The 10,357-nt window shown below is 46.5% G+C and overlaps 3 protein-coding genes across 7 annotated transcripts; 1 reads left to right on the plus strand and 2 right to left on the minus strand.

The window, feature by feature from the left end:
• The first annotated feature begins 1,454 nt into the window (after positions 1-1,454).
• Positions 1,455-3,583, plus strand: H257_01856 (hypothetical protein). Of its 3 annotated transcripts, XM_009825272.1 has the most exons (12): positions 1,455-1,606; positions 1,652-1,730; positions 1,787-1,907; positions 1,949-2,126; positions 2,184-2,271; positions 2,333-2,462; positions 2,555-2,648; positions 2,698-2,943; positions 2,996-3,053; positions 3,128-3,233; positions 3,277-3,306; positions 3,360-3,583. In XM_009825272.1, exons 1-12 carry the CDS (start codon positions 1,477-1,479, stop codon positions 3,405-3,407), a joined length of 1,308 nt encoding a protein of 435 aa, XP_009823574.1. In that variant the 5' UTR covers positions 1,455-1,476; the 3' UTR covers positions 3,408-3,583. The 3 variants fall into 3 exon arrangements, with proteins under 3 accessions (XP_009823574.1, XP_009823573.1, XP_009823572.1); XM_009825271.1 differs by having other exon boundaries at positions 3,128-3,306; XM_009825270.1 differs by having other exon boundaries at positions 3,277-3,583.
• Positions 3,584-4,451: 868 nt separating this feature from the next.
• Positions 4,452-6,675, minus strand: H257_01857. Of its 2 annotated transcripts, XM_009825274.1 has the most exons (13): positions 6,528-6,675; positions 6,402-6,477; positions 6,231-6,351; positions 6,009-6,186; positions 5,861-5,951; positions 5,674-5,812; positions 5,504-5,603; positions 5,309-5,450; positions 5,214-5,241; positions 5,093-5,156; positions 4,862-4,961; positions 4,786-4,815; positions 4,452-4,718 (listed from the first exon to the last, which is right to left on the minus strand). In XM_009825274.1, the coding sequence occupies exons 1-13, from the start codon at positions 6,664-6,666 to the stop codon at positions 4,709-4,711; spliced, it is 1,218 nt and encodes a 405-aa protein (XP_009823576.1). In that variant the 5' UTR covers positions 6,667-6,675; the 3' UTR covers positions 4,452-4,708. The 2 variants fall into 2 exon arrangements, with proteins under 2 accessions (XP_009823576.1, XP_009823575.1); XM_009825273.1 differs by having other exon boundaries at positions 5,214-5,450.
• Positions 6,676-7,005: 330 nt separating this feature from the next.
• On the minus strand, positions 7,006-9,137 carry H257_01858. 2 transcript variants are annotated; one of them, XM_009825275.1, is made up of 12 exons: positions 9,001-9,137; positions 8,862-8,940; positions 8,688-8,817; positions 8,446-8,632; positions 8,298-8,379; positions 8,124-8,250; positions 7,852-8,053; positions 7,591-7,800; positions 7,481-7,538; positions 7,291-7,432; positions 7,205-7,234; positions 7,006-7,155 (listed from the first exon to the last, which is right to left on the minus strand). In XM_009825275.1, the coding sequence occupies exons 1-12, from the start codon at positions 9,104-9,106 to the stop codon at positions 7,075-7,077; spliced, it is 1,434 nt and encodes a 477-aa protein (XP_009823577.1). In that variant the 5' UTR covers positions 9,107-9,137; the 3' UTR covers positions 7,006-7,074. The 2 variants fall into 2 exon arrangements, with proteins under 2 accessions (XP_009823577.1, XP_009823578.1); XM_009825276.1 differs by lacking the exons at positions 7,006-7,155; positions 7,205-7,234 and having other exon boundaries at positions 7,255-7,432; positions 7,481-7,800.
• Positions 9,138-10,357: the final 1,220 nt, after the last annotated feature.

The raw sequence follows: 10,357 nt of genomic DNA on the forward strand, positions 1-10,357 counted from the left end.
GTAGGTGCACAGAGTAAGCGGTACCGTACCGGTACCTGTTGATCCTTCGCGAATGCCATTTATGTCTGAATGTGTTGAATCCAATGCGATGCGCGTTAAATGTATTGTTGTTTTGCTGCTTGATTATTGGATTTATTCACCTTCATTACAGTTCTACTATTGCATCCAACTCGTCTACTTGCTCATCTTGAAATATAAACTGGTTTTTATATATAAACTGTTAAACCTAATATCCATTTTTCCAGAAAGTGGATTTTAGCAACTATGCCTGCGGCACATCATAAACTGGCTTCCAACGAGCAGTAGTGTTCAACCCAGTCAATGTGATTATGCACGCAGAGAACGCAGATGAGCACAGAGTAAGCGGTACCGTACCGGTACCTGTTGATCCTTCGCGAATGCCATTTATGTCTGAATGTGTTGAATCCAATGCGATGCGCGTTAAATGTATTGTTTTGCTGCTTGATTATTGGATTTATTCACCTTCATTACAGTTCTACTATTGCATCCAACTCGTCTACTTGCTCATCTGCGTTCTCTGCGTGCATAATCACATTGACTGGGTTGAACACTACTGCTCGTTGGAAGCCAGTTTATGATGTGCCGCAGGCATAGTTGCTAAAATCCACTTTCTGGAAAAATGGATATTAGGTTTAACAGTTTATATATAAAAACCAGGGAAATACCCTAATTGAAATTAGGACTAGGAGTTATGGGTATATCTGATAATATCCCTATACAAGTACATACAATATTCTATATCCAGAACGCTTAGGAGCGTAGCGAACCAGGCCCGTTCGCCCGCGAGTCGACTCAATATAACAGGAATGATCTATCGAAAGGTGGGGAGCACCGGAGGCCGGGAGCGAAGCGAACCAGGCCGAGGAGCCCCCCTCCTGTCCTAGTTATAACCCTAAATAGGATAATTCGGACACAGGTTATCTATAAATGACCCGGACCTTTCATGTTATGGAATAAGATTTGAATCTGATCCGAACCATATTGATTTGATCTTTGTAGGTTTCTTTTCACGATTCGTGACCTTTCATTTAACGTTACTATTATAGTATTGTTATGCTGTCGCGGAAACTCTTAAACTTTATGTCGGAATCCTCGAAAAATGGTGGCTACAAATGGAGGCTATGCGAGGGGTCAACAGCCACCGGATATAATATTCGTTTGTATGAAATCGAATTGGGTGTGCTAGCAGCCAAGTAATTTCTTTGACGTGCTCGCCAAGGTCGTTTTTTGCTATTATTGTCCGAGTTCGTGAGCCCGGATTGGTTTGACCCATTATTAATAATACTCCGGTGTATTTGGTGACATTATTATTAATAATACTACAAGTACAGTGTAGTAATAACAGTACCTTATTCGAGATCTAAATGCACTGATTGGTCGAATATGAAATACAGTATCAAATACTGCACCGATTGGTTGAAGCCATACAATATTGCGGGGGACGATCATCAAGCCATGGCTTCACCGTACTATGCGTCGGACCGACGGATCAACTGCGTCGCATGGGGCTCCACCAATCGCAAGTTGTGGTGGCCTGTGTACCTGTGCGACCCCAAGACAATCGCAGAAGATTTGCATGTGTTGGGTGCGTAGCAACGTCCGTATCAAGGACTTCACCATAGCGGCGTAGGCTCGGCCCACAACCAACTCCTCGAGCGGCGACGGCATCCCAACTTCCCGCTCGTATACTACCTTGGGACCTACGAATTGTAAGCTTTCCTGGTCGAGTGGCCCACCACTCATGACTGGGGACACGGTGTTGTAGTGAGGGAGGGTTTGTGAATGTGAAGGACTGGTTTTGCGACGAGTACAAGACGTTCTCACAGGAACCCGATATACCTGACGACAAGTTGCGGGAATGGTGCCTGGCGTTCCAAGAAGCGCAGGTACGTGGTCGTGTCAATGGTAGCGCCTAAGCGAAGCGTAGAAAATCCGTGTCAATGGCATCGTGCCGTACTTGACTCCGTCGGACTTGAACAAGAACCTTCCACCGATGCCTCCGCCGCCGATTGTTCCGGAAGGGTCCATCATGTGGCACTATTCCCGTGGAAACCCTTGGATGCCTTGCTACGTCCTCGAGCCATCGACTGTGATCGTGACCGACGGTACATTCAACGCCTTACTTCGTTGCGCTTGCCAACGCCTCCCGTGTGTTGTTGTAGCTCCGACGTCCATCCGCAGTGCGGTGCGCCAAGCCCAAAAGACCCCGGACAAGTACTATCTGGTGTATTTCTTTGGCATCCACTCGCTGTACGAACTCATCTCTGCATGGGAGGTCGATATGTCACAGCATCGTATCTACCCCTGCTAGGAAACTCTTCGTCCGAAGCTGGGCACGGGTCAAGTTGTGGGAATGCCCCGAGCATGACGGGTTCCTTCGCGGTATCCCTCGTCTCGCGCATTTCCAGCAGACCATCGAAAAGGCGGTGAAGCATGCAATGGTACACGGCCCTTCTCTTTCTCTCTCTCTATATATATATATAAATATATATTAGTATATATAAATAATATTTATATATATAATGATGAGTAGGTATTTGTCGTGTCGGGGTACAACGTGGATCACCTCACGTTTCCTGGACTTATCTTTACGAGTACGGGGCCACCTCGCCGTTCCCTGAGCACTGGTAGAAGTATATCACGTACGAAGGTTGCTAATCTCACCTCGCTCAGCAGACCCGCCGCCCTATAAAAAGCCCAAGCTGTCGTGGCGCCACGAGTCGACACACCATCAGCCAACGCAATGGATCTCTGCCTCTGCTTTTTCCCACCCAACCAAGCAACACCTCGAAGACCCCCGCCGGCCCCCCGCCAAGGAACCGACGTACGCTCATGGCATTGTATGGGCTCAAGAGCAGTCTGCAACGTCCATGTGGACGCCAGTGCTCGTGACCAACCGACCGCTGTGGGAGATGATTAATGGTATGAATAATTATCACAGCACGGGTATGGACCGACGAACGTATATTGGCAGACAAACGCCAACGGGATCTGCGGGACTGCCACGTGTACTCGTTCCAAGACTGTGCATTGTAAGGACTCTATTTCTAGCGTCGGCTATATATATATATATATATATATATATATAATTTTGTTCAATTCGTAGTCACACGTGGACTGCTCGAGTGAGACCGTGGAAAAGCTCCAAGGCGATGAAGTATTCCATGCTATTACGAGAAGCTGGGATGCAAGCGGTTGTCGACGACGCCGAGGTGACGAAGAGGGTCCGTATCACTTGTTGACGTTGCTGTGTAGGACTATTATGCTATGTTCGAACGACTGGAGGTACATAAGTATTGGCATGATTCAACTGACAGGTGGTCGTGTCCTTGGTGTAGTGCGTGTTCTCTCTCAGCCAAGAAGTTCAACGAGTGTCCAGTATGTAGTTAGTTCGAGATATCAAGGCCGTTCAAGCAGATAGATGATATATACGGAGAGAGACGACAGGACAGACTCGAATATTATGTTTACGTCAAAGTATTCACAACTAACTAGGTAGTATTCCACGGTGGAGATATAATATTAAAAAATATCCCAATAATCGATCAAGCGATGAACCGACCATCCGATACATGATTATGCAAAGTATTTATCCAATCAGAAGTCAATACATGCAACACCACAGCAACGACGGGACTCGTGGTGGGTCTGTGTATATGTGCAACATCAATCAAGAAACAGATGACCTTTCCTGAGGGGTATACGTAATTCATTGCTAAAAAAGTACTAAGGGCGGGTCATAAAATTACGCCATAAACTGGTTTGGCAATTCTGCAATATTTTCCCAAAGTGTCGTATCCCGTGAAAAAAACGAGAAAAGAAGAAATATCTACAAAGTTGTCTGGATGCCAGTTCAATTATGGAAAAAAATTATTCGATAATTTCCGACGGACTACAAACCTCCGTAAAAGAGTTGGACCGAATAGTAGGTCCATTTCTTTTATGCCATACGATTCTCCAGAAAATTGTGGCGTAAAGTTTTGAACTTTGGTGGCATCCAATGAAAAATGGAAAAGTTCGATTTTGGCTTGGAAAAACGGCCATTTTAATGCCATTTTTCGTGGCACTGTTAGAAAAGTTATGCTCCAACACACGCAAAAGTTTTTGACAAAATTGGTGGTCCGGGGGCAATAATTGGCCGTTTATGTTAGTAGTACCAGTTAATACCACTAACAGTAGTACTGTACTTACTCACGACCGTCAGAGAACCAGGCATTGAAATTGGCAAATCCTACAGCGTCGTGATGTGCTACATGCTTGGGGCAATAACATTGTACATTGTTATCCTTGTTGAAACTAATCTGGACATAGGGTGCGTCAAGTATGCGAGTGGACGTCAGGCAAGGAAGGGGCTTTTAGATGACACGAGATGCTATTACAATTCAAGACAGCCATGGCCAAAGCCAATGTATGGCTATATATATATATTTTACATGACCTTTGCACGACCACATCAATATCGTGTTGAGTTCTTTCTTGTCGATAGAGGCACTTTGGGCGAAATCTGACGACAACAAGGCGTGGAAGCATCCAACGGGGTCCATTGCTTCTTATGCTATGGAATATCCTACTATTCAAAATTAAAAGTCCTCGTGTATGACATCAAGACTGCTTGTCCTGCTTGTAGAACAGGACCAACACGACTTGATCTAACTCGGCCCCAACGATTCGATGGCATTTTGCAGGATCAGCACTCGCTACATGTTGTTTAAAGTGAGGTCCGCCTACACCCACAGGAGAAATCATAGAAATTTAGATACATACCTCCAGCTTGTCGTACTTGGCAATAAAGTCCTACGAATTAAAATGAGGACGCCTGTATATCCTAGCTATAGATTACCCGAGCTTCGTTAAATACTTGTCCCATCCCCACCGCACGCAATTGCTTGATATGGTCGGTCGCGCCCAGCCACGGATGGAATTGACCCGACCACGTGCGACTAGGACTCGTTAGCACTACTGAACCATATATATGTATATAGCATATTCGATATATTCGTACAGGTTTACAATATATAAATTTAAAAAATGCACGAAGGCAAAAGACATGGAAACAAACCATCCGACATACAATGTGTGTGTTGCAAAGCAATAAATGTGGACGCGGATCTTGTACTCGGCCAACTTTTGGTGGCCTACAAGAGTCACATGACAAGAGTGTGCAAGATATACTAGACAGTTCTCCGTACTACCTGCTTTGTGTGTCGTCCAATCGGTCTTCTGGCACAAATGAATGGGCGACCACATCATGTTAGTTATCCGAGCCCAAGCCATGCCAAAGGGATACCGCTCCCGTGTCGCCCACTTGGCTGGCGTTGGTTGTGGCGTCGGGGGCGCGACGACGGTGACTCCAACAGTCGGTTCTTGGCTTTGCTTGGAGCGCAGCGGATAACTGTGCGTGGTTGGTTCGGGGTGTTTGGGCTTTGGGGCTACGGATCGACGGGGTTAGCACTCTGTTTAGATGGGTTTGTTCAGTACGAACGTTGGTAGATAATCAACGGGCGATGGGTTCTTGGATTTTTATCCACGTTAAAGCCAGGAAGGACGAGACCGTCCAGGTTCGAGCCTGATTTTAAAAATGCCTACATGATTCGGTCAATACGAGGCAACAACAAACATATATATATATATCGGTATATGCAGAGGTCGCACCGTGGCATGATCCACACCCCGATGCAGAATCACCTGGCCCTGCGCTGAAGGCCGAGGAATGCCTCGGAGAAAGCCTTGATGCTCTGGGCAGTTCCACAGCTTGATGCCAGCCTTGGATTTGCTTCGGTTAAACAGTTGGCTAGAATAATCGAGTTAGAAATACAATGCCGTCGCCATGTGGGCCTACATCGCATGCACGCCAAAAGTGTAGACCAGGTAGTATCTGCTTGGGTCCTTCTGAGCATTGTTCACGAGCCGAACCAGGTGGCTTGAGTTTCCTGAACGCAGTTAGCACATGTGTAGAACTGGTTGACGTGATACTTAGGATGATGTACCTTGTTTCGCGACTAGACTGAATGGATTTAGAATAAAGCAGGGTCTCCATGGGTGTCCATGCGTAAAGAGCCAAACGACCGACCCTTCCGACGCATTGCAAAGTCGAGGCACAGGTGGAAGCCGATTGTCCAAGTCCGATGGCAGCATGTACGGTACCACGCCAGTCGACCGAATGGCCTACACCCGTTCTGCTCAGGCGCTGGGCACGGATGAGCATGTACCTGCGCTTCTGCAAGTGCTCGACACCAATCCACCAATACGTCGTCGGGCACGGAGGGTTCTTGGGCCAAGTGTTCGAACTCGGGGCAGAACCATTCCTTCACTTCCGCCTTGCCGTGCTCACTACAGGGTGGTCATCAAGGCATCGTCAACATCGCAGCGAACGAACGTACAATTCGTATGTGCCAAGGTAGTACACGACTGGGATGCCGGGGTATCGCTCGGTTCGATAGTCTTTGTGGCTGTGGCCTACCACGATGCCCCATGGTCACGGGTGACATGCACACCTCGTGACGCACCTAATACGTGTAAATCGTCTGCCATTGTCATCGGGTTGCAAAGGTACACCGGCCACCACAGAGCTCCACTCGTGGAGGCCCACGCCACGCAGTTGAACCTTCCGCCGTCCTCATACGCTGCACGGCCTGACGTGGCCATAGTCTCTGGACGAGGAAATGTGCATTCGTCTCGTAACCAATCAGTGCGTTCATAGAGGCAATGTTTTAGCCAACCAAAATGCGCAATTTTTCAGACGAAATTCGGCAATCCAACATCATGTAGACTCCCATCAATTCCTTTGAATTTCAACTTTGGTGCGAATAAACTCTTCACAGGCGGAGTGCTGACGGCGTTAGTTGCTTCAAAAATATATCTAATTTTTCTAAATATGAGCACTCATCGTAAGTACAACTGTAATACTCATCAAAATTGGTAAAAATAAACTACAAGATATCAATGGTAATAAATGCACGGTACTGACGTTAGTAAGAATACTACGCTGATATTATATTAATCTGTCGGTATTAATCTAGTGTGGCTGTACTACACTGGTTTCAATGCTAGAAGCTAGCTACAACACCAGGCGGCGGAGGCAGCGAGCGTATTGCACTTTAGGCGTGCAAGTTTACTCTCGAGATCCGTAGAGCTCTACAAACAAGAATAGAAACACGTGCAGACTACTGCCACCCCAAGTTACCTGAATCTGCTCGTACTCAACGTAATAATTCTACAAGGAAATACATAAACAATTGACTGTGAATCCAGACAAGGCATGTAGCGTACGTCGGCTTCCACGAGGGCGTTCCCCAGTGTTTCTTGGTCCGACACTTTGCTCTGGTCAAGCGCCGTGAAGATGGTTTCACGGAGCCTTGGTGCTTCAGGACACTTCCATGGCCGTAGCTGCGCCAATGTAAACGCACGACTCCTACGACCACTATCATGATATATCCTCTCCAATCAGCAGCTTACTAACCTCATCGTGTGGTACCCAAACGAGTACACGTCATACGTCAAGGTAGGCGAGTCTGGCTCTAGACAGTTCATATATATTGGAACTTTTCGTTTTCAAAACCAAGTGGTTACGTGGAGACCACAGGTGTGGGTTGCAAATATACACTGGCCACCACAGTTGGCCTCGGACGTGGGCCCAAGCCACCCCATTGCGGAAAAGCGGCGGAACAGGAGGGGGAAGCGATGCTGTTGGCTGGGGACCAATTGCAGGTCGTTTGGACGTGCCCATGACAGTTGCCAAGTGGGTTTTCTTGGAGTACATGACCATCGCAGGTGGTGCTTCTACGATCAGTCCACTGAATCAAATGCTTTGCCTCACATCTATGCTCTTACCCTCGACAGCTTTGCGCTTTCGCACACAAAGAGTCGACATATCCTTGCCACTGCTTGCCATCGTGTCGTCCACGGTACTAATAGCGATGTCGTCGTTGTTGGGATCCAGTTCGTTTTTGCTCGGGTTGGCCCAGGAGACCTGGACGACGTAGGCATTTTTGATCGTGAGCTTTTTCTGGTTCTGTTTCGCCAAAAGAAAGTCCTACCCACAGCAGCAGCATACACACCATATATTACATGGCGTTGATAACTATCACCATGGGGGATACCACCTCGAGCCGTTTCATGGCTTTTGATAGGTACTCGTTGGGGTGCTTCCTCGGCACGCCCAAGAGGAACTTATCGTGTTCAGGGCAGCCCCACGGCAGCATCTTGGCGTTGCCGCGCTTCCACAGCGAGCTGGAAATACACACGTCAAGTGCATTCACTTGTCCATGGGGACGTACATTTGGCAATCTCCAAAATTGTAGACGAGATAGTACGTGTTAGGATTGCTAGCTTGAAGCAACTGTTTCTTCTCGTGACGGGCTACCCAAATACCAGTAATAGATGAATATTATACCCCAATACTAGTAGTAGATGTGTACGTCGTACTGGCTACATTATGGTTGGCACGCAAGTGACCAGGATCAAACACATAGGCTGGCGCCCATGACTTTGATGCATGGCTCATCCACGTGATCGTTCCTGGCATGATATCCTTGGGCCACGGTGGAGGTGTCAAGCTACTGCGGAGGTCCGATGGTGTTAAGAACGGAAGGGTGCCTTGGTCCTCAAAGACCTAGAGCAACGCTGTCGTCGTCGTCTCGCACGGTTTGGTTCGTGTACTGCCATACCTTGGCTTCTGCCATGGCTGTTGTGAATTGTGTGAGCATGTCAGCATCATCCGCAATGGCCTCCTGTTGACTGAACAAATGGCGTTCGTTGCAACTCCATCGCTTCACGTCCACTTTTGTCTGTGCTGAACTATACGTTCAGATGACAACGACCAACACGAACGACCCACGTACAATGTGTATATCCCCAAGTAGTACACAAGCACGCCATTAAACTTGTGTGCCAATTTCACTGCCGGTTGGTGCTCGATCTCTGGGAGCACCACAAGCAAGGGTTAGTTCGATCTCATGACAGACACGTCATCGTACGTACGCAGATAGTGAAAAGCGCCTTTACGAAGAGGTTGGACGTTGCACACATACACGGGCCACCACAACTCATCAGTCCTTCGTGCCCAGCCAAGGTCATAGCTTGTCATGGCAACGAGGTACAGTATTGTATTGTTCTTTTTGAATTTACCCAAAATGTGGACGTTTGTGCTGATTCGCCAAATCTATTGATCGATTCTGTGTGCTGAATTTTGTATGTAAAGTATTGTGGTGATTGTAATCACACTAGTTTAAGTAATACACTAATAAGATGCTGATGATGGTTTCCTGCAAATTAGCTTAATTCTTCTGCCGACTTTTGTACAGTAACGTTAACGTAAAAAACCAATTTAAGATAACTTTTTTGGAGGCGTCGGAGTAGAATGGACATAACTTTTGAGTCCGTTACGATATTTGAGTTTTGAAAAGTGATTCCAATAGACAAGACGCGCCTCTTTCAGTTCATAATCGAATCATCAGTTTAGGCGATGAACTTCACAGGTAAATTTGTAACTTTGTAAGCATTTGTACTCACATTTTGATAACCAATTTAGGATAACTTTTTTATCTTAAAGTATGTATGTGTTTGAGCATTGAAATTTTGTGTTTAGGGTAAGCGGTTACAACAGGTTGCATATAATTTATACAAGGGTACTGTTTTATAGAGTTAAATTTCTGTTGTGGATGGATGTCTACCGAGTTTAACACTCGACAAAACCTCAGATCCAACCCAATGTGGCCCGTGTCGACTAGGGAACTTCAACCCAATCTTGAATGACTATTACCAATGGCTTCTACGCCGTTTTTGCATTGCATTCACGTGATGGAATGGCCAGCATTATATGATAGAGGTTTTGACACGAACAAATACAGTAACGAGGTGTGGTTGGGCAATACAAAGTTATCCTAAATTGATTACTACCTCTGTCCAATAATAAGTGTTCGTATTTCGAAAAGTCCAGTTTTTTCTCCAGCCAATCTGAATTAGGATAAAGTAAAGCTATCCGAAGAACAAGGAAAGTGTGGGCTATCCGAATAGCATAATATGAGCATCTTAAACTTAAATCAAAACCTCAAATCACAAGAAACAAAAACCATACAAACCCCATGATTGTCCGTGCTTAGATTATGCAATTCTTAGTAGCGACCCCCACATATCCGGATAAATACCGGTTGCAAACAGTGATATCCGGCTATACCTTCCCGCCAAGACCTGCGCGGGGGTTTGGCTTTCAAAACGAGCTCCCTTGAGCTCCCTTCGACCATTCATTTCCCAACATGCGCAAGGGCCAACACAAGAAGAATCTCACGGACGACGAGTGCAACAACCTCGTCCAGCACCTCTTGACCCGGTGCACTTC

This window comes from Aphanomyces astaci (assembly GCF_000520075.1).
Source record: "Aphanomyces astaci strain APO3 unplaced genomic scaffold supercont1.3, whole genome shotgun sequence".
Taxonomy (NCBI): Eukaryota; Oomycota; class Saprolegniomycetes; order Saprolegniales; family Verrucalvaceae; genus Aphanomyces; species Aphanomyces astaci.

Coding starts and splice junctions, on each gene's coding strand:
- H257_01856 (XM_009825270.1), top strand. CDS start 1,477: ATGGCTTCACCGTACTATGCGTCGGACCGACGGATCAACTGCGTCGCA. Junction 2,463..2,554: donor AGGCGGTGAAGCATGCAATG/GTACACGGCCCT, acceptor AATGATGAGTAG/GTATTTGTCGTGTCGGGGTA. Junction 2,944..2,995: donor GCTGTGGGAGATGATTAATG/GTATGAATAATT, acceptor GTATATTGGCAG/ACAAACGCCAACGGGATCTG.
- H257_01857 (XM_009825273.1), bottom strand. CDS start 6,666: ATGGCCACGTCAGGCCGTGCAGCGTATGAGGACGGCGGAAGGTTCAAC. Junction 6,187..6,230: donor GAGCACTTGCAGAAGCGCAG/GTACATGCTCAT, acceptor GAACGGGTGTAG/GCCATTCGGTCGACTGGCGT. Junction 5,813..5,860: donor ACTTTTGGCGTGCATGCGAT/GTAGGCCCACAT, acceptor CGATTATTCTAG/CCAACTGTTTAACCGAAGCA.
- H257_01858 (XM_009825275.1), bottom strand. CDS start 9,106: ATGACAAGCTATGACCTTGGCTGGGCACGAAGGACTGATGAGTTGTGG. Junction 8,941..9,000: donor AGGCGCTTTTCACTATCTGC/GTACGTACGATG, acceptor TGGTGCTCCCAG/AGATCGAGCACCAACCGGCA. Junction 8,054..8,123: donor AAGCCATGAAACGGCTCGAG/GTGGTATCCCCC, acceptor TGCTGTGGGTAG/GACTTTCTTTTGGCGAAACA.